This window comes from Plecotus auritus, assembly GCF_963455305.1.
Source record: "Plecotus auritus genome assembly, chromosome: 10".
Taxonomy (NCBI): domain Eukaryota; kingdom Metazoa; phylum Chordata; class Mammalia; order Chiroptera; family Vespertilionidae; genus Plecotus; species Plecotus auritus.
This window is the reverse complement of record NC_137785.1, coordinates 14,298,084-14,324,682: the sequence shown is the minus strand read 5'-3', so window position 1 is coordinate 14,324,682 and position 26,599 is coordinate 14,298,084. Positions and strand designations below refer to the sequence as shown.

The 26,599-nt window shown below is 48.8% G+C and overlaps 1 protein-coding gene across 4 annotated transcripts; it reads left to right on the top strand.

Moving 5' to 3' along the window:
- The first annotated feature begins 2,541 nt into the window (after nucleotides 1-2,541).
- CCDC61 (coiled-coil domain containing 61) lies at nucleotides 2,542-26,356 on the top strand. 4 transcript variants are annotated; one of them, XM_080643802.1, is made up of 15 exons: nucleotides 2,633-2,662; nucleotides 8,580-8,664; nucleotides 10,187-10,345; nucleotides 10,595-10,677; nucleotides 13,280-13,437; nucleotides 14,761-14,922; nucleotides 22,809-23,019; nucleotides 23,109-23,191; nucleotides 23,760-23,929; nucleotides 24,042-24,117; nucleotides 24,349-24,500; nucleotides 24,589-24,667; nucleotides 24,858-24,915; nucleotides 25,822-25,900; nucleotides 26,039-26,356. In XM_080643802.1, exons 3-15 carry the CDS (start codon nucleotides 10,198-10,200, stop codon nucleotides 26,134-26,136), a joined length of 1,557 nt encoding a protein of 518 aa, XP_080499928.1. In that variant the 5' UTR covers nucleotides 2,633-2,662; nucleotides 8,580-8,664; nucleotides 10,187-10,197; the 3' UTR covers nucleotides 26,137-26,356. The 4 variants fall into 4 exon arrangements, with proteins under 4 accessions (XP_080499927.1, XP_080499929.1, XP_080499928.1 ...); XM_080643801.1 differs by lacking the exon at nucleotides 8,580-8,664 and having other exon boundaries at nucleotides 2,542-2,639; XM_080643803.1 differs by lacking the exons at nucleotides 8,580-8,664; nucleotides 10,595-10,677 and having other exon boundaries at nucleotides 2,591-2,639.
- The last annotated feature ends 243 nt before the right edge of the window (nucleotides 26,357-26,599 follow it).

Genomic DNA, 26,599 nt, shown 5'->3' with positions numbered 1-26,599 from the left:
CTGGCTATTTTGCCTCAGGGTAGGATTTCTGGTACTGGCCTCTGGCACTCACTGGCCACTCAGTAAGTGCATAATGACTGGTTCAGGGTGGGTTTATAAGAAAGCTCATGTAAGCTTCACGGCCCAGGATTTGCATATAGACCCTTCCAAGGCCCTACCAATGTGCTCTTATGGTCTCATTTACAGGAGGATATTTAAAATGCAATTGGTTGCTACCACTGTCTTTTTCCAATTCCCTTACCCCTGTTGCACTTCTCTTTACCTTGGTGGTGATGGAGTAGTCAGGCATTTATGGGACCTAGCTGGGGGGAATGGGATTTGAGGGTACACTGAGGTTGAGTTTTGTGGGTTATTTGGTGGGGTTCATAGACACTTCCAGGTAGACTTAAATGACCTACCTAGTTTCATGGTGTAGGAATGGCTTCCAGGAATGCTCCTATTGTCCAGGGTGCTAGCTCCCTGGATGCAAGGCCACCGTCTATTGTGGCATGAACTGTCCTATAGTGTCTCAGTCCAGAGCACCTGCACAAGGGAGTTGAGTGAATAATTAAAAGGAATGCGCCAAGCCCTAGCCGGTTTGGCTCAGTGGATAGAGCTTCGGCCTGTGGACCGAAGGGTTCTGGGTTTGATTCTGGTCAAGGACAGGTACCTCAGTTGCAGGCTCCTCCCCTGCCCGGGCCCTGGTTAATGTATTTCTCTCACATCGATATTCTCTCTGTCTTTCCCTCTCTCTTCCACTCTCTAAAAATCAATGGAAAAATATCCTCAGGTGAGGATTAAAAATAAATAAATAAATAAATAAATAAATAAATAAATAACGGAATGAGCCAGAAGCCAGTCTGTGGAAACATTTTCCAGAATTTCCAGCTAACAGATGAGTTAAACTTCATGAAAGTTTTCATGAATTTCCTGCAAATTTAGATGACATCACCAATACTGACTTGTGAAGTTAAAGCTTAAAAAAAAAAAAAAAATTCTGCCCTACCCGGTTGGTTCAGTGGATAGAGCATTGGCTGCCGACTGAAGGGACCTGGGTTTGATTCTGGTCAAGGGCATATGCCCGGGTCACAGGCTTGATCCCCAGTGGGGGGCATGCAGGAGGCAACCCATCAATGATTCTCTCTCATTGATGTTTCTATCTCTCTCTCCCTCTCCCTTCCTCTCTGAAATCAATAAAAATATATTTAAGCCGAAACCGGTTTGGCTCAGTGGATAGAGCATCGGCCTGCGGACTGAAAGGTCCCGGGTTGGATTCCGGTCAAGGGCACGTACCTTGGTTGCGGGCACATCCCCAGTGGGAGGTGTGCAGGAGGCAGCTGATCGATGTTTCTCTCTCATCGATGTTTCTAACTCTCTATCCCTCTCCCTTCCTCTCTGTAGAATATCAATAAAATATATTTAAAAATATATATATATTTAAAAAAAATTCTAATGACTAAAAAAAGTTCCATCAAATATGCTAGAGGAAGGAAAATGTACTTTTCTCTCTGGAGATAAGGATATTGTGAAATAAGTATATGAAGCCAAAAAAGTAGGAAACATATCACAGAGGTGTGTCAGGCAGTAAATTAATAAAAACATTACGCTATCATCTTTTGGGATTTAGCAATGTTTGTGGTATTTGTCAGCTTAAAGAAAAAAGGACTGTAGAGAGAGGAAGGGGAAGGGAGAGAGGAAGAGAGAGAGAGAGAGACACGTGTGAGATAGAAACATCGATCGTTGCCTCCCCTAGGTTCCCGACCAGGGCCACCTTTCCGGGTACGGGATCACGCTCCAACCACCTGAGCCCTATCAGCCAGGACAGCTCTTTTAAATATGTAATTTGTTATTATTTCATGTTCGAAGTAAATTTTCATGATCATACACATTTTGTGTTTGTGATTTTTGTATTCCTTAAAGAACAATCCCCTCCCCTGCTCCTTCACCCCATTCTATCAGCTGTACCCGCCCATGATGGCTTATTGGCTTAAAATAGGTGTTCTCAAGCTGTGTGGTCCCCAGCCAGCGGCCTTACTTCTTTGAGCCTGTTTCTTTAGTGGCACAATGGGGATTACAATAGCGCCTACCTTGCAGCGTTGCTAACTTTAAATAAGCCAAGGCCTACTAAGTACTTAGTGCAGGCTTGGGACGCACTGAGCGATGACAAATCTCAACCAGTCTTTTTTATGCTAAGAGCACTTCCGCAGCTTTCAGACTACCGCCGAGACCTCCGCTTGCGCATGCGCGTCCGACTCCCCCGCCAGCCGGGTCCTCGGCTCCCCCCGGCCTTTTATTCCAGTGGGCGCGGCCTACTCTATCGCAGGGGGTGATGGGCGGGGTCAAGGGACTACTTCCGGGATTTCCCTCTCAAAATAACAAAACCTCTTTGTATGACCGGCAGTAAGGATTAGCCAGTGGAGATCGGAAAGGGGACCAACAACCCCACCCATTTCGAGCCTCTTTTCCGAGTTGGCCAATTGCAAGCTTTGGAGGGGCGGGTTCTTCTCTGGGGCGGGACAGAGTGATGGGCGTCTGTTTGACTAATGGGGACTTGGTTGTGAAGAAGCCAGAGCCAATCATAAGTGAAAAAGCCTGAGCCTGGGGCGGGGCTGGAGCGTCGGCGGTTGAACCGCTCGCGCGGAGGGGTGGCGGTGGAGAAGGTGAGAGGCGCTGAGAGTGGCGGGTGCGCGGGCCGGGTTGGCGATCCTGGGGGGGAGGGGGTGCTCTTGGGGAGAGTGGGCTGCGGCAGGCAGCTGACCCCGCTATGTGGGAATCGGGAGGGGGTGCCCTTTAACACGGGTGGGCGCTTTAATGAGGGCTCTGAGGCAGAGGGCAGATTGTGAGTCGGAGGATGTTTGGTATTTCTCAGGAGGATCTTTATTGAGGGAAGTGTGTAAAGCAGGAGACCGCAGATGGTAAAATATAGAAATGCCCTTGTAATAATAGCCTTGCGATCTCATGGCGGTTTTAAGGCAGAGGGCTATTATAGCGCAGCATGGAGGGGCGGAGGCCCCTGCGATGAGTTACAGGCTTTGATTCGGGTGGAGGGCATGTGCAGAAGCAATATTGAGAAGAGGGAGCGAGGCCTCCAGAGATGAGGGTGTGCTTTAGTGAGGTGGAAGGCGCAGCCTTTACTGAGGACTGAGCATGTGCCAAGTACCCATCGAGTGTGTCATGTGAATTAACTCCTTAAACTTTCTAACAGCCCTGTTGTGGTTAAGGCTTTGGCCTTGGGTGGCTTGCGTTTGAATCCTGGCTTTGCCACTGGCCCTGCCCTTGAACAATAGGGTGGCTTGGGCGAGTGATTTAACCCGTTGTGCCTCAGCTCCATCATGGGTAGAATGACCTCTTCTGTGACTGTACCTGGCCTCACGCAGTTTTTGGGCTTCAGATAGTCTTTATGGTGATAGGATATTTCCAGTCTGGCTCTCCGCGGTGAAATCCAGAGATCCAATGGCCGACTCTTTTCTACTTGCAAGTGCAAATGACAAGCAGACCTGAAAAACTTGTCCCAAACCAAACTCATGGTTTCCCCCCTTCAACCTCCAAACCCAGTTTATGGCATTTCCGTTTTCCCAGGAACTCGGGGACAAAAACCTGGGAATTTCCCGTCACTCCTTTTTCTCAAAGCACCCACATATGCCTAAGCCCTCACCTGTTCCTACTTGGGCTGGTGCAGTGAACTCACTGGGATCCCTGCCTCTGCCCTTGACCCCACGTTCAGGTTGCTCCCCTGTTCAGATCCTCCCCAGTCTCCCACCTCTCGCAGGAGTCCTTGCCAAGCCCACAAGGCCCCACCGGACCCAGCTCCCCTCCTCCCTGCCCTCAGCTCCTCCTACTCCCTCTTGCTCACCCTGCTTCAGCCACCCTGGCCTCCTCATGGTCCCTCAAACATGGCAACTACCGTCCCACTTGGAGGATGTGCTTGCTGTCCCCTCTGGATCGTGTTCTCTCCAGATGTCCAGCTAGATGGCTTCTCCCTCACCTTCTTCAGGTCTCTTTGCAAATGTCACCAGGCCCTCGCTGAGCAGCCAAGCTAAAACAGTCTCTGTCACTCCCTGGCCCTTCACCACTTGGTTTGAGTTTTCTTTATAACATCTCCACCTGACATATGTTAGTGTGTTGTTGTTTTTTTAATATCCACTGGGATTCTTTTTTTTTTTTTTAGTTATTTATTCCCCTTTTAAAATTGAATTTATTGAGGTGGCATTGGTTAATAAAATTATATAGGTTCCAGATGTACAGTTCTATAATACATCATCTGTATATTGTATTGTGTAGTCACCACCCAAAGTCAAGTCTCCATCACCATTTATACCCCTGTTACCCTCTTCTACCTCTCCCACCCCCTTTCCCTCTGGGAATCACCATACTATTGTCTATGAGGTTTTTCTTTTCTTAATCCCTTCACCTTTTCCACCCAGCCCCTGTACCCGCTTCCCTCTGACAGCTGTCAGTTTGTTCTCTGTATCTATATGAGTCTGTTCCTATTTTGTTTATTTTGTTCGTTAGATCCCACATATAAGTGAAATCATATGGTATTTGTCTTTCTCTGATTGATTTATTTCACTTAGGATAATGCTCTCCAGGTCCATCCAATCATAAAGGGTAGGATTTCTTTCTTTTTATGGCTGAGTAGTATTCCATTGTGTAAATGTACCACAGCTTTTTTATCATTTATTATTTTTTAATTTTAATGTATTTTTTATTTATTTCAGAAAGGAAGGGAGAGGGAGAGAGACAGAAACATCAAGATGAGAGAGAATCGGTGATGGGCTGCCTCCTGCACGCCCCACACTGGGAATCAAGCCTGCAACCTAGGCCTATGCCCTGACCAGGAATTGAACCGTGACGTCCTGGTTCCTAGGCCGATGCTCAACCACTGAGAAACACTGACCAGGCTATACACTCATCTATTTTTTTTTTAAATATATTTTATTGATTTTTTACAGAGAGGAAGGGAGAGGGATAGAGAGTTAGAAACATCGATGAGAGAGAAACATCGGTCAGCTGCCTCCTGCACACTCCCCACTGGGGATGTGCCCTCAACCAAGGTACATGCCCTTGACCGGAACCGAACCTGGGACCCTTCAGTCCCCAGGCCGACGCTCTATCCACTGAGCCAAACCGGTTTTGGCCACTCATCTATTTTTTAAAAATATATTTTATTGATTTTTTACAGAGAGGAAGGGAGAGGGAGAGAGAGTTAGAAACATCGATCAGCCGCCTCCTGCACACTCCCTACTGGGGATATGCCTGCAACCAAGGTACATGCCCTTGACCGGAATCGAACCTGGGACCCTTGAGTCCGCAGGCCAACGCTCTATCCACTGAGCCAAACTGGTTATGGCTATACTCATCTATTAAAAAAAAAAAAAAAAAAAAAAAAAATATATATATATATATATATATATATATATATATATATATATATATATATGGATTTCAGAGAGGAAAGGAGATGGAGATAGAGACAGAATCACTAATGATGGGAGAGAACCACCAATCTCTCCTCCCACACGCCCCACACTGGCACCCGGGCACATACCCTGACCAGAATTGAACCACGACCTCCTGGTTCACAGGTCATGCAGGCTGGGCTCCACTCATCTATTTTTGGACACTTGGGCTGCTTCCAAATCTTGGCTATAATATCACTGCAATGAATAAAGTGAAATACCTAGGACTAAATTTAATCAAGGTGCATATATTCTTTTGAATCACTGTTTCAGGTTTCTTCGGATATAGTCCCAGAAGTAGAATTGCTGGGTCATAAGGCAGTTCCATTTTTGATTTTTTGAGGTAACTCCATACTGCTTTCCACAGTGGCTGTACCAGTCTGCATTCCCACCAAATAGGAGGGTTCCGTTTTCTCTGCATCCTCACCAGCACTTGTTGTTTGTTGATTTAATGATAGCTATTCTGACAGGTGGAAGGTGATATCTCATTGTAGTTTTAATTTGCATTTCTCTGATGATTAGTGACACTGAACATCTTTTCATTTGTCTGTTGGCCATCTGTATGTCCTCTTTGGAGAAGTGTCTATTCAGGTCCTTTGTCCATTTTTTAACTGGATTGTTTGTGTGTTTTTTTGGTGTTGAGTTTTTTCTTTTGGTTCCCTTGCCATAGGAGATATATCAGAAAAAATATTGCTATGAGAAATGTCTGAGATTTTACTGTCTATGTTTTCTTCTAGGAGTTTTATGGCTTTAGGTCTCACATTTAAGTCTTTAGTACATTTTGAGTTTATTCTTGTATATGGTGTAAGAAGGTGGTTTAGTTTAACTTTTACTGCACATATCTGTCCAATTTTCCAAGCACCATTTATTGAGTAGACTACCTTTTCCCCATTGTATATTCTTGCCTCCTTTGTCAAATATTAATTGACCATAAAGGCGTGGGTTGATTTCTGGGCTAACTATTCTGTTCCATTGATCTTTTTTTTTTTTTTTTTTTTTTTTATTGATTGCAGAGAGGAAGGGAGAGGAGAGAGAGATAGAAACATCAGTGATGAGAGAGAATCATTGATCGGCTGCCTCTTGCATGGCCCCTGCTGGGGATTGAGCTCACACTCTGGGCATGTGCCCTTGACTAGAAAGGAACCCGGACCCTTCAGTCCGCAGGCTGATGCTCTTATCCACTGAGCCAAACCGGCTAGGGCTCTATGTCTGTTTTCATGTCAGTACCATGTTGTTTTGATTACTGTGGCTTTATAATATAGTTTGATATCAGGTAGTGTGAGTCCTCCAACTTTGTTCTTCTTTCTCAAGATTGCTGTGGCTCTTCTGGGTCTTTTGTGTTCCATATAAATTTTTGGAATATTTGTTCTAGTTCTGTGAAATATGCCATTGGTATCCTGACAGGAATTGCATTGAATTGATAGATTCCTTTAGGTAGTATGGCCATTTTCATGGTGTTCATTCTTCCTATCCATGAACATGGTATCTGTTTCCACTTACTTGTATCTTTAATTTCTTTCTTCAGTGTCTTATTATTTTCCGAGTACAGATCTTTTATATCCTTGGTTACGTTTATTCCTAGGTGTTTTATTTCTTGATGCAGTTGTAAATGGGATTGTTTTCTTAATTTTCTTTTCTGATAGTTCGTTACTGGTGTATAAAAATTCACTGATTTCTGGATATTTATTTTGTATCCTGCTACCTGTTGGATTCATTTATCAGTTCTGTAGTGTTTTGGTGGAATCTTTAGAGTTCTCTGTATACAGTATCATGTCATCTGCAAATAATGACAGTTTTACTTCTTCCTTCCCAATTTGGATGCCTTTTATTTCTTCTTCTTGTCTGACTGCTGTGTGTGGGCCCGAGTGCGGCTCTGGGGTGTCCACACCGAGCACAACATTCAAGTGTTGACATTGAGGGTTGGCAAGAGTGAACCCTTGAAGCTTGGCTGGGATGCGAGGTCTAGAAGCTGAGGAGGGGAAGAGGAGCTAGGAGAGACTTGGGACTGGAACAAAACCAGCCACCAGGATGGGCCCCTGGTCACAGAGCATGGATGGAGGATGCAGGTAGAAGCACAGGGTCAACGTGGGGGCTAGGGGGAAGGAGAAGGGAGGGAGGGGCTCTGGGCCCAGGGCATCCCAGAATGGGGTGGGGTATGTTCAGGATGGGCGGGGTCTAGGGCAGGGGTGGCTAGGCGGGAGGGGGGACAGGTCCAGCACTGCACGGCACCCACTTTGGGGTCCAGGGGATGAGTGATACGTTGAAATGTGTAGTTGTGGGGACCTCTGAACTGCCCAGAGGATGAAAGCACAATTGCAAGAGTGAATTTTCCGGGGAAAGAGGTCTCCAGATTTTAGGAGCCCCTCCAAGACCAGAGACCCCTCTGCCGATAAAGTCAAGAGCTTGCTTGAGTCTAAGGACAGGTGCCTGTCAGGACATGTGGGGCTGAGACAGTGGTCATTGGGCCTTTGAGAAATGGGATCTGTAGATGAGAGCCTGGAAGCGATGTTCTGGGAGCCCCTGAAATTAATTGCAAAAGTTATGGGCCTGTTCATTTATTTGGGGGGGGGGGGGCGGTGTTCAGAGATCTCATTAGATTCCAGGACTATAAAAAGTTAAAAATCACTGACCTAGAGTTTCAGGGCTCATCTCTTCCTCCCTCACAATACGACATCTCCCGATATCAGACTTTAGAAAGGGTCTGCTGGGGAAAGTGTGAGGGCTAAAGGAGGTGATGGGGAGAGAAGATCAGTCATGAGGGGTCTGCATGAGTGGGGTTGAGGACAGCCCTGGGTGGCTCTGTCTTTGGAGCAGCTTTGGGACTCTGGACAGGGCCCTTTTTCTCGCTGAGCCTCAGTTTCCCTATTGGTACCCTGGGGAGGGAATGCACTTGCCTTGTCTCTATAGTCCCTTTCAAGCTCAGAAACAACAAAGCAATAATGATGACGATGCCAGTTTGTATTGAGTGTTTGCTGTGTGTCAGGCACGGCTCAGTTTCTCCAAGGATTTTAACGTGATTCATTCATTTCAACCTTCACCAGTCTAAGGTTATGGGCACTGTTATCCCGCCTAGTTGTCCTGCATGACCGTCATCTGGCGCGTTCACCCCTGCTCTCATCACTTACCCTCTCCCTCCCTCAGGTTGCCCTCCTCGCTGTTCTTAGAACAAACTAGGAACTACTCACCTTGGGGCCTTTACTTGGCTGTTCCCAGGACACTTCCCCAGGTATTCACCTGTCTCCTCCCTCCCTCCAGGCCAGGGGTGGGCAAACTTTTTGACTCGAGGGCCACAATGGGTTCTTAAACTGGACCGGAGGGCCGGAACAAAAGCATGGATGGAGTGTTTGTGTGAACTAATATAAATTCAAAGTAAAGGAGTGGAGGGGAGAGCAAGAGAACCCTCCGCTCTTTGGGCTCCGCGGGCCGGATAGAACAGCCGAATGGGCCGGATCCAGCCTGCGGGCCGTAGTTTGCCCACGGCTGCTCCAGGCCCTGCTCAGAGGGGCCTTCCCTGGTCACCTTAGCCAAAAGAGCAACCCCACCCCCCAGCATTCCCTTTCCTCACTATCTGACCTTTTTTTACCTCTGACTGTTGCCAGCCTCCCTGACAGTAGGGCCATAATCTGATCCCTAGATCCCCAGCACCCAGGGTGGCGCCTGCTTTAAAGATAAGGAATCTGGCTCCAGGGGAGCTAAGTAACTTGCTCATGTCCCTGCATGTGGCTCAACCTGGATGTGAACCCAGGCAGCCGGGGCTGCCATTGTGAACCAGCCCCTAGGACCCAGGCTGAGGCGGAGGCCTGGCTCTCTCTTCTAGCTCCGCGTGGAGCCAACCGTGAGTAGTAGCTCTACGGCTAAGAGAAGGTGCTTATGCTTACAACAGACTAATTCATAAAATCAAGTTTTAATTCAATGTGAACGCCTTAGTGCTTCACTGATAATATATAGCACTGGCTGTTCTCTCCCCGTGGACCTCTCTCCCTGGGGAGTCACATGGCCACTCCCTGCCCTCCAGTTCTCTGCTCAAATGTCAGCCTCTCACGGAGGCCTTCCCTCATCCCTGTTTGAAATCTCTGCCCCGCCCGACCTCAGTCCTCTCCGTCCCCTTTCCAGCTGGATTTTTCTCTGGAAATGTTAGCTGAATGAATGAGTGAATAATGAAAAATATAAAGTGAGCATAAGGATTAATAAATAATTATGATAGTATTAATCATGATTCTCTTGTTGGAAATCATATATTCTATCAGCCAGCATGTTTTGGGCATAGTAATCATGCAGGGCACAGTCTGTGTGTGTGTGCGCATTTAAAAAAAATATTTCTTTATTAATTTCAGAGAGGAAGGGAGTGGGAGAGAGAGATAGAAACATCAATGATGAGAGAGAATCATTGATCGGCTGCCTCCTGCACGCCCCCTACTGGGGATCAAGCCCACAACCCGGGCATGTGCCCTTGGCCGGAATCGAACCTGGGACCCTTCAGTCCACAGGCCGATGCTCTATCCATTGAGCCAAACCGGCTAGGGTAGTCTAAGCGCTTTTATGTGTATTGTCCAATTTAATCCTCACGTCAGCTCTATGAGGTTGGTGCCATTTTATACCCATTTTCCAGATGAGGAAATGGAGGCAACGTCTCCTTCCTAAGGTGCCACAGCTGGTAAATGGTAGAACCAGGAAATGAATGCTGACCTTCCAGGTCCTGAGCCTGGGCTCTCAGCCCCTCTGGGTCTCTGTCTCATTCCCTTCTTCAGTGACATTGACCATGGACCAGCCGGCCGGCCTGCAGGTGGACTACGTCTTCCGGGGTGTGGAGCATGCCGTGCGGGTGCTGGTGTCGGGACAGGTGCTGGAGCTGGAGGTGGAGGACCGGATGACGGCTGACCAGTGGCGGGGCGAGTTCGATGCCAGCTGTGAGTGTGCCTGCCTGGGGTGGGCTTGCCTGTTCTTCCCTGGGATCAGCTTCTCCTAGAAGATGAGGCCAGCTGGGGTCCTGCCCACCTGCCCCTTGTACCTGACCAGAAGCTCTAACGTGGGGAGGGGTGTAGGGCTCATCCCTTAGGCCGGAGGCACTGTTGTCAGGGAAAGTCAGAAAGCTTGGATGCATTGCCCTGGGATGGGGCAAGTGTCAGACCTCAGGAAGGACTTTTCTCCCCACCCAGTCATCGAAGATTTGACTCACAAGACAGGGAACTTCAAACAGTTCAGCATCTTCTGTAACATGCTGGAGTCGGCCCTTACCCAGGTAGGGACCAGGCTGGGGGCTGGGGAGGTCTCTGTCCCCTGGATTCCTGGGGGTAGAAGCCCATCTGATGTATGCAGACCTTCTCTCTTCTCTTTCATCGAAGGGGCAGGGCTATGGCTTTCTCTTCTTCTTTCCCAAATGTAAATGGCTTATTTTGATTCTAATGAGAATTATTCTCATGTAGAATATTCAGGTCACAGTGAAATGTAAAGAAGAAAGAAAAAAATCACTCCTAATGCTCCTGGTAATATTTTGGTGAAAACCTGGTCATTTCTTCATTTCTCTATTCCTTTGTCAATCTGTGTGTGTGTGTGTGTGTGCGCGCGCATTTACAATCTATGATTATATAGGGTGGGGCAAAAGTAGGTTTACAGTTGTGAGTATGCAAAACACAGAGTTTATTCTTGTATTATTATTAATTATTGTATTATTTTTCATACAAACAACTGTAAATCTACTTTTGTCCTGTATATAGTTGATACTTTTGCCCTGTATATAGTTAATCCTCGTCCAAGGGTATTTTTCCATTGATTTTTAGGGAGGGTGGGAGAGAGAGGGAAAGACAGAGAGAAACATCGATGTGAGAGAAACCCATCGATTGGTTGCCTCCTGCATGAGCCCCGAGCAGGGCCCCGGTCAGGGAGGAGCCTGCAACTGAGGTATGTGCCCTTGACTGGAATTGAACTCGGGACTCTTTGGTCCTCAGGCTGACGCTCTATCCACTGAGCCAAACCGCTAGGGCTAGTTGATATATTTCCCAAGGTATTCTGTAACCTGCTTTTGAAAGATTCAACAATATTTCATAAAAATTTAGTTACATTAGTGAATATAGCTAATCATTCATTTCATTGAACTGTCGTTGGCATGGGGACACAACAGTGAACAAAGAGAAAAAGGCCCTGTCTTCATGAAGCTGACATTCTAGTGGGAGAGACAGACAATTGAAAAATATATATAATGTCAAGTAGTTAAAAGTAGTACTAGGAAAGAAAGCGCTGGATGAGACTTAGAGCGACAAGGGAATGCGACTTAGGTGTCATTTTAAAACTGCTAACAGGAAGCTGGTGGGGTCTCCTCTCTGATCCCGTGTTCAGTATATGGAGAAAAATCTGCCTCACCTAGATATGTGGTTCGAAGGGAGACCTTTCATAGTTTTTTCAGATAATTGTGCATGTCTTTCTTAGCTAACACATTAACACTGGACAGGTGGTGCTTGCTTTTCTTCTTTTAAAAATTTTTTTATTGTTGAAAGTATCACATATGTCTCCTTTCCCCCCCATTGGCCTCTTCTAGCCCACCCCAAACCTCCACCCCAGGCCTTCACCCCCCCATCGTCTGTGTCCATGGGTTATGCATATATGCATACAAGTTCTTTGGTTGATCTCCTCCCACCCACCCTCCCTCCCCACCAGGTGGAAGTTCCTTTAAGGTTGGTTGCATTGTGGAATCTGAAACCATAGCAATGAACTTTTTGTATTCTGTTACACTGAAATCTACTGGTGTATTTTGCATTTTGCCTGGACCTATTATTACCCATTTTGTAACTTCACTTATTGGTCATTTGGAAATACTGGTTCATTGAGTTGTGTAGCTCTTCCAAATGTTGTCACATGTCTTTATACAACACCAGGAAGTCACATTTGTTAATGTCCTCACTGATCTCACCAGGAAAGTCTTTCAGCATTCCGAGGCTGTGCAGCGCAAGGTGGCAGATACAAGGTTTCCCAAATTCCCATTTTCGCTTTGACATTTGAGTTTTATCATTGGCAACAAACACTGTCAGCTGTTTTTCTGGACGTGACAGCCTCACTCTGTTCATTTTTGAGAAAATGCCTGCCAGACACCCAAGGCTGAATAACCCTGGTTTTGTCTGTCAGTGGTTCTTCCAAGTAAAAATAGCGTTTTGTGAAAAAGTGGCCAACTTAGCTCAAAACTCGATGGCACAGTGCTTTCCTGAGACAGCTGTCACTGGTGTGCAGCGGGATGCGGCTGCCCGTTTTGTCACACAGTACAAAGCTGTGCACGTAAGGGATGAGATGCAATAAAATTAATAAATTTCACAGCATCATCAAGAATATTCCCAGGTTTCATTTCCTGTGTTTTATCTGTCTGTCTGCTTATTTCGCCTTCCTGGTCCCCCACTGATTCAGCATGGCATGTAGTGAGTACTAGAACATTTGATGCCACGGGCTGAATTTCTGCTAATGGGCGCCAGCATATTTACCCACCATTACTTTTGCACCATTAGTGTAACACACACAGCACAAGGGCAAAATGATTTTAACATTATAATGCAAATTGATTTGACCTCTTGGACTCCCTGGAAGGGTCTCAGGGATCCCCAGGGGTTGGCGGGCAGTACTTGGATAGCCACAGTCCCAAGCTGTCCCCCATGGTTGAGCATTTAGTTCTTTCTAGTTTCTCCCTCTGACGATGTCCTTGTGCCAGCACCTTGGACAGGGCCACCTTGTTCATCAAGAGCAGCCTAGGAAAGCCCAAATACTCCCAGAACAGGTCAGGGCGTGGTCCAGTGAGTGGGTTGGGTGCTCTGGGTATGGCCATGTTGAATCTTGTGGTAGCTCCTCCCACCTTCTCCCAACAGAGCAGTGAATCAGTCACCCTTGACCTGTTGACCTACACAGATCTGGAGTCCCTGCGGAACCGCAAGATGGGGGGCCGCCCGGGTCCCTCAGCCTCGAGGTCGGCCCAGCTCAACTCCAAGCGCTACCTGATTCTCATTTACTCCGTGGAGTTTGACAGGTGGGACAAAGGACTGGCTTTAGGTCCAGGCTGGCTTTAGGTGGGCAGATGGGAGAGGATGTGGTTAGACCTCAGGAACCCTGGTACCCAGGGTAGGTAGGGATGTTGCTTTGAGCTTGCCTTTGGAATCTTCATTGTTGAGGTTTGTGTCATTTAGTATTGTGTTTGGCTATAAGCACCGGTGCCTTAAACAAACAGTAGTTATCACTTAACAAGATGTCTAGGCAGGTGGTCGAAATCAACAATTTCATTAGAGACTTGAGCTCCTTATGGTTTTTTGTTTGTTTTCTTGTGTCATCCTTAAAACGTTGGCATTTTTTTTTTTAATCCTCACCCGAGGATATTTTTTCCATTGATATTTTTAGAGTGAGTGGAAGGGAGGGAGGAGGGGGAGAGAGAGAAACATCGATGCGAGAGAGTCACATCAGTTGGTTGCCTCCTGTTCTCACCCCAGACCTGGGCTGGGGATGGAACCTGCAATCAAGGAACGCGTCCTTGACCGGGAATCAAACCCGTGACCCTTTGGTCCAAGGGCAGATTCTCTAACCACTGAACCAAACCGGCCAGGGCAACACGTTGGCATTTTGATTTCGTCTGTATCTCTTCATGGTCACAAAGGGGCTGCTGGAACTTTAGGCATCGCAAACGTATCCAAGCAAGAGGAAGGGGAACAGGGCTGCGCTTGCTAAATGCATCTACTGTTTATCAGGAAAACAAAGTGTTTCCAGAAGACTCCCAACAGACTTCTTATAATATTTGGCCAGAAATGGTCATATGACCTTTCCCGTAGTATTTGGCCCTAAGTGGTCACATGAAAGGGATGCTGAGAAAATGAGTGGCTATCTGTCTTTATAGCGGAGGCAGCAAGGGAGAAGGGAGTTGGGAATGGCAGTTGGGTAGCTGGGCACAGTGTCTGCTCCGGTAATTAATAGCTCCTGGATTTTGCAGTGGGAAGTTATCAATCTTCTATGAGTAGCGTTTGGTGGGGCAGTTCATCAAGGTGCCCTACCTTTCTCCAGCCAGGGGGACCCAGGTCAGGGTCCCAGAGTCTCCTACTATGGAATCTCAGTTAGGATTGTGCTTGGCTGCAAGTGACACGACCCAGTGGTTCCACAGTTGCTATATAAGAGGGTCTTGGGGCGGGGGGTGGGGAGGGGAGAGCGCTGACTGGTGCAAAGGGGGCAGGGAGGGGCTGGAAGCTGTGTTTGGAACTTAAGCCTCTGGGAAGGTGAAGTTGTTGGAATTGTGTGTTTTGTACCCCAAGGCTCTCAGGGTCTGGTAGATACCCTCGGGATTCTGAGATGCCACGGTTCTAATCCTCAGGATTCACTACCCGCTGCCCCTCCCGTACCAGGGCAAGCCGGACCCCGTGTTCCTTCAGGGCATCATCCGCTCACTGAAGGAGGAGCTGGGCCGCCTTCGAGGGCTGGAAGGCCAGGACCCTCGGGACACCCGGGATTCTGAGATCTGGCACCTGCGGGAGCAGTGAGTCTGGGAGGGGTGGGCAGTTGGGGCTGTGGGCGGGGGCACATCCCATCATGCACTGTGGGGCCCTGTGCTCAGCACTGTTGGGAGGAAGGCGGTCCATCATTCACCAAATATTTATTCTGAGCTCTCCTGGCCGCCTTATGCTGGGTGGTGCTGGGGTCACAGTGGTGAGAAGACAGTCTTGGCCCTGCCCTCCTGGGACTCCCAGGCCTGTGGGGGAGACAGATCTGTGAAGACTCAGTGTGGGCAGGGTGGGGGATCCCAGAAAGCGGACCTGACCCGGCCTGGTAAGAGGTGGTATTTCAGGCAAAGGAAACAACATGTGCAAAGACAGGTGGGAGGAAGTGCTCTATCCAGTGCCTCTTTTGTGCTGGTCCCCTCCCTGTCCCTCACGTGAGTGAACACCACAGGGGCAGATGGATGTTGATACATAAGCACCGAGTGCATCATTGTGAAGGGAGAGGAGTTAGGAAAGGGAGCCTGTGCTATGGAAGGCTGTCACAGGAACCTGATAGGGTCTTGGGGTGGGTCAGAGAAGGGGCTGGGGAAGAGCGTTTTGGGCAGAGGCAACAGCATGTGCAAAGGCCTTGTGTTAGGTGGGAATGTGGTGAGAACAGGGGACTGAAAGAGTGAAGTGAGCAAAAGCTTTGGCCATATTGTGTGCCTGCTGCATGCTGTAGGCTGAGGGGGAGCTGAACTGGGGACTTGGTCTCTACCTGGAGGAGGCCCCACACATTGGGGGGGCGGGGAGCTAACAGTAGTAGTAATAATAATCTACACTAATAAAAGAGAAACATGCAAATTAACCATCACTCCGCTTCTCCCACCAGCCAATCAGAGTGAGTATGCAAATTAACCCAATAAAGATGGCGGTTAATTTGCATATGCAGACGGGGAGTGAAGACCAAAGAAAGCATAGAAGGAAGAGGGAGGGAAAGCGGAAAGCCAGGTGGCGGTGGCGGTGGTGGCAGCCGGGGGGGAGGGGGCAGTGCGAAAGCGCGGGGGCGGGAGGGGTGGTGGTGGTGGGAGGGAAGCCCACCAGAAGCCTTGTTCTTGCAGGAATCTTCCTGCAATGGGCCTCTAGTCTTATATAATAAAGATGTAATATGCAAATGGTTGTTACACCATGAAGAATAACCACCAACTGCATAATGACCCGATGACGGATCAGCAGGAGGGTGGGGCAGCGAGCTACAAGCGGGCTGCGGAGAGCTACAGGAGGGGGCAGGACAGCAAACTCTGAGTAGGGTGGGGAGGAGGGGGGGCAAGGGGAGCTACAGGAGGGTGGGGCAGCGGGCGGAGAGCTACTGGAGGGTGGCAGTGAGCTACTGGCGCATGGATTTGTGTGCAGGGCTCCTATAGTAATACCAGTAGCAAATGTTGTTGAGCATTTAACAGGGTGCTAGGGACCCTGCTCAGTGCTTTATGATTCGATCCTCACAAAGGAGGCATTGCTGTCATTCCTATTTTACAGAGGAGGAGACTGAGGCCCAGGAGGTTATAGAACTTGCCCCGGGTCACAGTGATTAATATGGCCAGGCTAGATCTTGAATCCAGGCAGCCAGCATCAAGTCCCTTTGGATTCCCCAGCCACTGTGCACTTTTTTTTTGGTAATCCTCACCTGAGGACATTTTTTCTTCCCTTGATTTTCAGAGTGAGTGCAAGGGAGGGGGAGAGACAGAGAGAAACATTCTTGTGAAAGAGACATCCATTGGTTGTCTCCCAAACGTGTCCCCACGAACCTGCAACCGAGGTATATGCCCTTGACAGGAATAATGCCCTTGACCGGAAATGAACCCTCCACCCTTCAGTCCGTAGGCCTATGGTCTAACCACTGAGCAAAACCGGCAAGGGCGCCACTGTGCCCTCTTGGCAGCTAATAGCCCAGGACTGAGTCCTCAGTGCCGACAGGGAGGACCAGGCCTCTCCCTCCCCGGGTGTGAGAGCTCAGGGGGCTGGAGAACCTTGTGGTTCTTCCAGGAGGAGCGGGGCTGTGCAGTGCTGGAAGCAGGAGGAGCTTTACCTTCAGTTCCTCAGGAGCTACCCCCAGGCCTGATGTGTGCCTGCCAGCGTGTTTCTCAGGATGGCCACAAGGTGGCGCCCTCTGCACTGAGATCCACAGCTTGACAGTGGCTGCTGCTTTCCAATTTGGAGTTAGGGAGTTTGGGAAGACTCCAAGATTTATTCGTTCATTCATCCAATATTTAACGAGTTCACACTGTGTGTCAGACACATCACCCAGCACTGTTAATGTTTTCTTTGGGGCCCTTAATCAGTGCCAGACCTGGTCTAAGCACTCTTCCTAGATTCCTACAACTTTATAGGTATTTTATTATTAGTGTCCCACTTCACAGAGTGAAGTGAAAGTGCCCAAGGTCACCCAGCTTGTAATAAGTGTAGCAGAGTTGGATGTAGGCAGCCGGATCACAGAGCCCAGGCTCCTTCCCACTGGCCAGACAGCAGTGACTGTCCTCCTGGGGGGAGGATCCAGACAGAAAACAGATGATCATACTGATAAACACCAGCTAGGAAGCCAGGAAGGAAATGTACAGAGAGCCAGGAGAGCAGAGAGCAGGGACACGACCTAGCCTGGCTGGGGCGGCAGCGTCCCTGGGAGGTGATGTTTGAAGGATGAGTGGAGTCCTTCCACCTGGAGAAGGAGTTCCAGGGGGAGGGAGCTATATTTGCGAAGAGAAGCTTGGCTGGAGCACCGGGAAGGGGAAGGTGGGAGGAGTGGGGGAGGGGATAGCTGCTGGAAGGGGCTGAACGGAAAACTCCTTGGAGGGTTTGGGGGAGCCACAGATTTTGAAAAACATTTTATTAGGAAACATTCAAGCACACACGGAAGTAGGCAGTAGTATAATGCGCATGTACTTGTGCCCCGGCCTCAGTGGTCACGACATTTTGCCCATCTTTGTTTGGTCTGTGTTCTCCCCTCTCCCCTGAGAAAAAAATTCCTCCGTAAACAGTTCAATATGTTTCTTTAACATACAGGACATTTAAAATAAAAAACAGAAGCATTGTCTCACAAATGTCTTTTGTAATTGGCTTGTGTGAATTAATATCAAAATATAGGTACACATTGCAATTGTTGATGTGTTTCTTAAATCTTTTAATTTATTAGTCCGTCCCCCCCCCCCCCTTTTTCATGTGACATATTAATGGAAGAAGCCAGGGTATTTGTCCTGTAGAGTTTCCTACAGTCTGGTCTGGATTTTGTTGATTTTATCTCCACAGTTAATGTATTGCTCTGTTTTTCACATTTCTGGTGACGTGGTTATCAAACCTGTCAGCTAATCAGATGGAGGTTTTTGAAAGACACCTTGGTGCTGCGTACCTGCCTCCTGTCAGGGATGCTGGGACTGATGAGTTCTGATGTTGAGAGCTGGGTTCCTCTCCTATGAAGTTCCCATCAGCCCAGCATCTCTTGGTGGTTTTCTTTTTTTCTAAAATATGTTTTATTGATTTTACAGAGAGGAAGGGAGAGGGACAGAGTTAAAAACATCAATGTGAGAGAGAATCATTGATCAGCTGCCTCCTGCACGCCCCCTACTGGGGATCGAGCCTTGACCAGAATCAAACCCAGGACCCTTCTGTCCGCAGGCCGATGCTCTAGCCACTGAGCCAAACCGGTTAGGGCTTCTTGGTGGTTTTCATTTGCATTTCCCTAGCTTCCCAGGAGGTTGAGCATTTTTCCCTGTTTAGTAGCCACTTGGGTTTCCTCTTGTGTGAGTTGCCTGTTCACCTATCATGTCTGGTTTTCTCCTGGTCCTCTATTTCTCATTGCTTTCCAGGAGTTCTTAATATAGTGTGGACATAGCCCTTAGTTAACTTTGTGTGTTTCAAAACCCTCCTTCCCCTGACCTTTTCACTGTCTTAATAATGTCTTTTGATACACAGGGGTTCTTCATTTTTATGTAAACTCATTTATAAATTTTTCTTCCCAGCTAGTAATTTTTATGTCTTGTCTTAAAATCCTTTTCTCTCAGTGTCATGAAGACATTCTCCTATATCCGTGGTGGGCAAACTGCGGCTCGCGAGCCACATGCGGCTCTTTGGCCCCTTGAGTGTGGCTCTTCCACAAAATACCACGGCCTGGGCGAGTCTATTTTGAAGAAGTGGCGTTAGAAGAAGTTTAAATTTAAAAAATTTGGCTCTCAAAAGAAATTTCAATCGTTGTACTGTTGATATTTGGCTCTGTTGACTAATGAGTTTGCCGACCACTGTCCTACATCATCATCTGTGATTCTTTGTGTTTTGCTTTTCACATTCATGTCCACCTGGAATTGATTTTTGGTGAGGTAGAGGGACTTTCCCAGAGCCGTGTATTGAAAAGTGACCTTTCCCTACTGTTCAGCCACTGTCACCTTTCTCACAGGTCATGTTTATACAAGGTGAGGTTCTGTGCTCTGCAGATCATTGGTTTGTCTGTCTTAGTTCTAGTACCACCCTGTGTTAATTACTGTAGCTTTATAATGATATGGGTATAGCAAGTTTTTCCCTTTTTTAATTTTCAAGATAGGTTTGTTGTTGTTAATCATCACCTGAGCATATTTCCCTCCCATTGATTTTTAGAGTGTGGAAGGAAGTGGGGGGAGAAATATCAATGTGAGTGAGACACATCGATTGGTTGCCTCCCGCACTTGCCCTGACTGGGGCCGGGGATCAAACCTGCAACCCAGGTACATGCCCTTGACTGGAATCGAACCTGAGACCCTTTGTTTCACAGGCCAACGCCCTGAACACACTGGCCAGGGCTCAATATATTTTTGGCAATTTGCATTTCCATATAAATTTCAGAATCAATAGGTTTTTCAGTACAAGCACAAAAAACTTGTTGGAAATCTGATTGGCATTGCACTGAATCAATAGACTGTTTAGGGAGAGAGCTGAGATCTTTATAAATACTGTAGTTTGTATTCCAGTGTATAAACAGTTTCTCTCTCCCTGTTTGTCTCATTTAATGTCTCAATAATGTTGTTCCATCACACTTTAGATGCCCTTGTTAATGGTTTCTTTACTTTAAATGAAAATCATATTGCTTTTTGTATAACTGATATTTATATATTAACTTCAGTCAAATGTCTTGTCAGTAGATTCTTTTTGGTTTTCAATGTTTACAAATGAGCTTTGCTAATTCCCTCTCAATCCTTATCTTTCGTTTCTATTTCTTGCCTCATGGCACTGGCGAGGACCTGCAGTATGCTGAGAAGTAGAGATACTGGCAGGTGGCATCCTTGTCTTGGTCTTGATTGCAAAGGGGAAATTCAGTATTTTGCCCCAGATATAGGCATCTTTCTATATATTTCAGATCTTTGAGTTTGATCTTCAAGCCAGGTGATAACCATTGAGTTAATATATAGTTTTGGCAGCTATTGACAATCAGTGGCTAGATGGATTTTTCATTAGGGGTTTTAAAGGGCAATGATCTAATTCTCTAACACTTTTGTTAGCTGAAATTCATCAATAAAGAAAAGCATTCTCGCATCAACTACTTTGTTTCCCTGAGATACATTTCCTATGGGAAAGGCATGATTAATGCTTGATTTTTTTTTTTTTTTTTTTTTTTTACTTTATTTAACTTTTGTCAGAAGAATTAGTTGTTTCCCTTACATCCTCCATGGAGACTGAAGAGTTTTGTCTGGTTTTTACTATCCTTATGAACGCATGACTTTAAACTGAATTGATGCTATGTTGGTTTCCTATGGCTTTCTGGCAAATGACCAAAAACTTTGTGGTTTGAGACAACAGGAATCTCTTCCGCTGCAGTTCTGGAGACAGAAGTCTGAAGTCACTTTCATTGGGATGAGGTGAAGGAGTTGGCTGGGCAGTGCTCTACAGGAGAACCCAGTTCTTGCCTCTTCCAGCTGGTGGCTGCCATCATCCTTGGGCTTGTAACCACTTCATGCCAGTCAATCTCTGCCTGTGTGGGTGGCATTGCCTTCTCCTCCTCTTCTTTTTTTTTTTTTTTTTTTTAAATATGTTTTATTGATTTTTCACAGAGAGGAAGGGAGAGGGAGAGAGAAACATCCATCAGCTGCCTCTTGCACACCCGCCACTGGGGAGGTGCCCACAACCAAGGTACATGCCCTTGACCGGAACCGAACCCGGGACCCTTCAGTCCACAGGCCAGACTGGTTAGGGCTGCCTTCTCTTCTGTGTCTTATCTCCTCGGCTTCTCTCTTATAAGGATACTTGTTGGTTATATTTAGGCCCACTTCATAATCTCCTCATGTTAAGGTCCTTGATTTTTTTTTTTTTAAATCCTCACACAAGGACATGCTTAGAGAGAAGGGGGGGGGGGGGGGAGAGAGAGAGAGAGAGAGAGAGAGAGAGAGAGAGAGAGAAGCAGAAACATCAATTGGTTGCCTTCCGTGTGCTCCCCGACTGGGGATTGAACACAAAACCCAGGCACATGCCCTGACCGGGAAGGAGCTGGCAACCTTTTGGTGCACAGGATGCTGCTGCAATCAGCTGAGGCGCTCTGGCTGGGCAAGGTCCTTGATTTATTGGACCCAACATAAGGTGACATGCATAGGTCCTAGGGGTCTGGGCATGAGTATGTTTTGGGAGGCTATTTCCTGGCATGTCAAGATGTCCTGGACTTTCTTCTGCTTTTCCAGCCTCAGGACTGGTATAATTTTTCCAAGGAGCTGTGGTTTCTTTTAGTGGGAAATGGTTTTTAGAGATCACAGTCTGGTTAGTAGGGGTGCTAACTGCCATTGGGTTGACATTACTTTTAGGCCTTTTACATTTTTAGAAAGAGAAAAATGATGTCCACGTTAACCTCTTTGATTTGTATGTCTTTTCTCATACTGAAAGTCTTAGTTTCTAGTTATGGTAACATAATTATTTATTTTCTTTGTCCTAATGACACCAATATAACTACTAAGAAGAGCACTGAATGAAGTTTAAGATTCCTTTGCAGTTCTTTGTGTCTAGACTATTTCCTACTTGCTAAAATAAAGTGTGTGTGTTTTGTCACTTGACATAATTCTCCAATATGCCACTAACTTTGATATAGTTAGATCTGTTTGAGACAGTTTCTTTTAAAAATTTTAGTGATTGCTTTTATTAAAACTTATTTCCATAAAATATTTTCATAGTTCCAAATTCAAAACTAACAAGGGTATTCAGAGGGGTCCAGCTCTTATCCCTGTTGCCAACTCTGTTCCTCCCTTTTTAAAGTTTTTGATTTATCCTTATATATTTTTGAAAATATGAACATTATAATTTATAATTTTCCTTTTTCTTTTACACACAGAGACATGCGAAACATTTTTTTTCTACTGTTTCTAAACTTATATCCTGACAGGATAGAGATCTTCCAGTTCCTTCTTAGGGGTGTGTGGTACACATTTTAGTGGATGTGCCATAGAAATTCAACTAGTTCCTGTTGATGTACATTTTGGTTATTTCCACTCTTTTGCTATTACAAAAAGTGCTGCAAGTAGTAGCCTGTGTGTACATCTTTTTCTCAGAGGAGGATTTTGAGCACTGTAGTGCCTGATTGTATTTGCATTTTAGAAAGAGTCCTCTGGTGAGGAAGCAGTGAGACCCAGCTAAGGGGCCAGAGGGAGGCTGGGGCCTCAGGGTTAGGCTTGGAGGGTATGGAGACAGATCAGTGCTCTATTTTGGAATCAGAACTCATCACAGCTGTGTCCTCCGGTGGGAGAGATGGGGTGATGTGGCCAAGTTCCTTGTCACGTGGGGCAAATGGAGGAGGGGAGGTGAAGGCACCATATTTGTGGGGAAGGTGAAATAGTGGTGCGTGCCCACCCCCGTGGAGGAATGGGGATGAAGGGACCTGGAGGAATGGGGACGAAGGGACCGTGCCTCTCGGCTCCCCCCCAGCTCTTCTTCCTCTATCCCCTCCACCCAGGGTGTCGCGCCTAGCTTCTGAGAAGCGAGAGCTGGAGGCCCAGCTGGGCCGATCACGCGAGGAGGCGCTGGCCGGGCGGGCGGCGCGCCAGGAGGCCGAGTCGCTGCGCGGGCTCGTGCGCAGCCTGGAGCTGGAGCTGCGGCAAGAGCGCGGTCTCGGGCACCGCGGGTCCGGCCGCCGCAGCCAGGACTGCCGCCGCCTGGCCAAGGAGGTGAGGAAGCGCTGCGGCAGGCGGGGGCAGCCGGGGGCGCAGAGCTGGGCCTCGGACTGGACCTTTGCGCTCTTGTCCACTCCTTGCAGCTCGAGGAGGTGAAGGCGTCAGAGCGGAGCCTGCGCGTCCGGCTGAAGACGCTAAACAGCGAGCTGGCCGCGTACCGGAGGGGGTGAGGGCGGGGCGGGGCGGGGCTCGGGGGGCGGAGCCTGCGGGGCCGAGGTTGGATGGAGGGTTAGGAGGGGCCTACTGGATTGCACGTGGCATACGGGGCTCCAATTGTTGGAAAAGGTGAGTGGGGTCTGGAGAGATGGGCAGGGCTTGAGGCGGCATTCTTGAGGTTGGGCTGCTCGAAGGGACCAGGGAAAGGGCGGGGCCTGAGGATGGGACGCTGCCCTGCAGGTGGGAATCTGGGTGATTTCTGCAGGTTTTTATTGGGGGTGGATAATTAGTGAGGGAAAAGCAGGGAGCTGTGGGAGACCTCAGGAAGAAGGGTCAGGTGAAGGGGGCCGTCAGGCTGTAGGAAAGTGACACATGGTGTTTTTTGGAAGGGGTAGTGGGGCTCCGAGAGGGGCAGAGCCTGGGAGAAGGTTCTGTGGGGGTCGTATACATATGCGAGGGCACGAATGTCTAGAAATTGGTGGACCTGAAGGTTCGCAGATAGGGAAGTCCGGGAAGAGGCCTGGGAGAGGAGTGGGCATGGCCGGTGGGAAACTGACCATGGGGTCCTGTGCTCCCAGGAGACGGGCTTCGCCAGTGGTGCCGCACCCAGCCCGGGAGGACCGGGCTTCGTCGTCCAGGGAGCGGTCCACTTCGCGTGGCCGCGGCGCCGCCCGCTCTTCCTCCCGGGAGAGTGGCCGCGGGGGCCGGGGTCGAGGCCACCCTGCCCGTATGTCGCCCTCGCCCTCAGGTCTGTGCCAGCCCTGTCCTGCCCGTGGGAGGGGGTGGAATGGACTAGAGTGGTGGAGGCATGATCCTGTGACCCCAGCCTCTTCTCTCCACACCTCCCCACCCCATCCTAGGTGGTCGCTTGCCCCGTTTTGACCCCACAGCCTTTGTGAAAGCCAAGGAGAAGAAGCTGCGGGAGATCAAGATGAAGTTAGCATCCATTTCCTCCTCACCCGCCCATATCTCTGCCCCTTCACCTGCTCCTCTGGTCTGTCCCTGTCTCCCATCTGTCTCCATCACCTGTCACCTGCTCCACCTCTCCCCTTGCCTCAAGTGACCTCAGGCGCGTCACCTGCTCTGGCTGTGACCCGCAGGGGCGCAGCGACGCCCTCCCCCGCATTGGTTGGGCGCACAGGCGGGCTTCTGCTTGCGATTCCCCAGGCAGCAGCAGCAGCAGCGGCAGCGGAACCGACTGGGCAGCGGAGGAAGCGGGGACGGGCCGTCCATCTCTTGGGCTCGCCAGACTCGTCCCCCTGCTGCCGTGACGGGCCGAGGGGATGCGGCTAACCGCTCCCGAAACCGCAGCTCCTCGGGTAATCAGGCTGGAGGCCGCCAGGCCAGCAGGCGGGCTGGGCGGGACGGACTGGGGAATGCTGGAGGCTCACCATCTCCTCCCTCTAGTGGACAGTTTCCGCAGCCGATGCTCGTCCGCCAGCTCCTGCAGCGAGTTCGAGGATTTCTCGGAATCCCTCTCTAGAGGGTAACACTTGGGCAGGGGTGGGAGAGGGGGTGGGAGGGAGGGGGAGGAAGGACCATCTCCGTACAGGTGGCTGGGGAGACTGGGAACAGCCTTGCTGGGAAACTGAGCGATGGAGCCTTTAAACCGAGGGGAGGTTAAGGTGGGAGATGCCAAAGATCCCTCCCATTGGTCTCCATTCCTCCCTCTTTAGTATTCGCAGCCACGGTGGGAAGCGGCCCAGCTCCACAACCTTGAGTGGGTCCAATACGGTGAGTGTCTTTCCTCAGGCCTCGGAGAAGGGAGGGCAGCATGAAACCACCAGAAGCCAATGCTCCCTTCTCCCCACTTCCAATGTGGGGATCGGGTTGCAGAGGCGCCTGGGAAGTGCTTCTGGACACAGTGTTCTGCGACCACTGGATTGGAGGGGAGGAGGGGGCCGCGTAGGGGCAGAGGACACTGGTCAAGAGCACCAGCTCTGGCCACAAATTGCCTCCTACCACCTGTGTGACTCCAAGATAGATTCTCAGTCTCTGTGCCTGTTTCTTTTTTTTTCTTTTTTTTTTTTAAATATATTTTATTGATTTTTTACAGAGAGGAAGGGAGAGGGATAGAGAGCTAGAAACATCGATGAGAGAGAAACATCAATCAGCCGCCTCCTGCACACCCCCCACTGGGGATGTGCCCGCAACCCAGGCACATGCCCTTGACCGGAATCGAACCCGGGACCCTTGAGTCCACAGGCCGACGCTCTATCCACTGAGCCAAACCGGTTTCGGCTCTTTTTTTTTTTAAAATATATTTTTATTGATTTCAGAGAGGAAGGGAGAGGGAGAGAGAGAGAGAAACATCAATGATGAGAGCGAATCAGTGATCAGCTGCCTCCTGCACGATCCCTACTGGGGATCCCGACTGAAACCTGGGCATGTGCCCTGACCAGAATCCAGTGGTGACCTCCTGGTTCATAGGCCACACCAGCCGGGCCTCAGTTTCTCTATCAGTTAAACGGGGATGGTAATAGTATTCACTTTAGAGGATTTTGGTGAAGATAGAAAGTTATAGGTGCCTAATACGTGCCAGCTCTTATTTTCCCTGAGGTCCTTAGGTGCAGAATTTCTGGTGGGATTTGGGGGGCAGGAGTAGAGGGCGAATACCTGACTCCTTTCATGTCTCCCCAGTTGCAGAAGTTCACTCCCATGGAACGTGGCCGCCGTCCGAAGCATCTGGCCAATTCTGGGGGCTGGGTCCCCATCAAAGGTGAGCCTGGGACTCCACATCTCCCCCTCACATGCCCCAGAGCCTGCTGGGGTGGTACTGAGGGCATTTATTGGGCCCCAGAGCTCCCTGTGGCTTCAGGCCCCTCACAGTCCCCCAAACCCACGTCTGTTCTCACAGAATACAGCTCTGACTACCAGACAACGGACATAGCAGAAATAGACGCCCGTTTGAAGGCCTTGCAGGAATACATGAACAGACTGGACACACGGTCATGACCTTGAGAAGGAGCACTGCCCCTCCATCCCTTACCCACCAATGGATTGGATGGGGGCGTGGCTGCTGTGTCCTTCCAGCCCCGCCCAGGCCCCGCCCCTCCTCTCCTGGTGCTCTTGGGGTCTCAGGTGTGTGAGGCCCCTACCCCTCTCACTCACCCAGGCATTGCATGCTGGGAGGGAGGGTCTGTGTATTTTGTAAATAAACATATTTACCCTTGGGATCCCTAAGCTTATGACTGAAGGGTAGGGGTGTAGGGGGGAGATATCAGGATTGAGGGGACCTTTGTGCATTTCTGGGCCTGTCTGTGACTGGGAGGCAGATTGGGGTTCAGGCTCAGGAAAAACCTTGCGCTCTAAAGCAGTGAAAGTTGGGGGACCTGCGGGGTGATGGTGAGCAGCCCATCCCCATGGGGTCCCAGCAGAGGTCCTGCACAGGATGTCTTTGGCTGTGTGGTGGGGAGGG

Bases quoted from the DNA above. Each gene is read 5' to 3' on its own strand.
- CCDC61 (XM_080643801.1), top strand. From the start codon at position 10,198: ATGGACCAGCCGGCCGGCCTGCAGGTGGACTACGTCTTCCGGGGTGTG. The intron at 10,346-10,594 runs GTGAGTGTGCCT...CTCCCCACCCAG, and splicing joins GGGCGAGTTCGATGCCAGCT to TCATCGAAGATTTGACTCAC. The intron at 24,668-24,857 runs GTAACACTTGGG...CTCCCTCTTTAG, and splicing joins TCGGAATCCCTCTCTAGAGG to TATTCGCAGCCACGGTGGGA.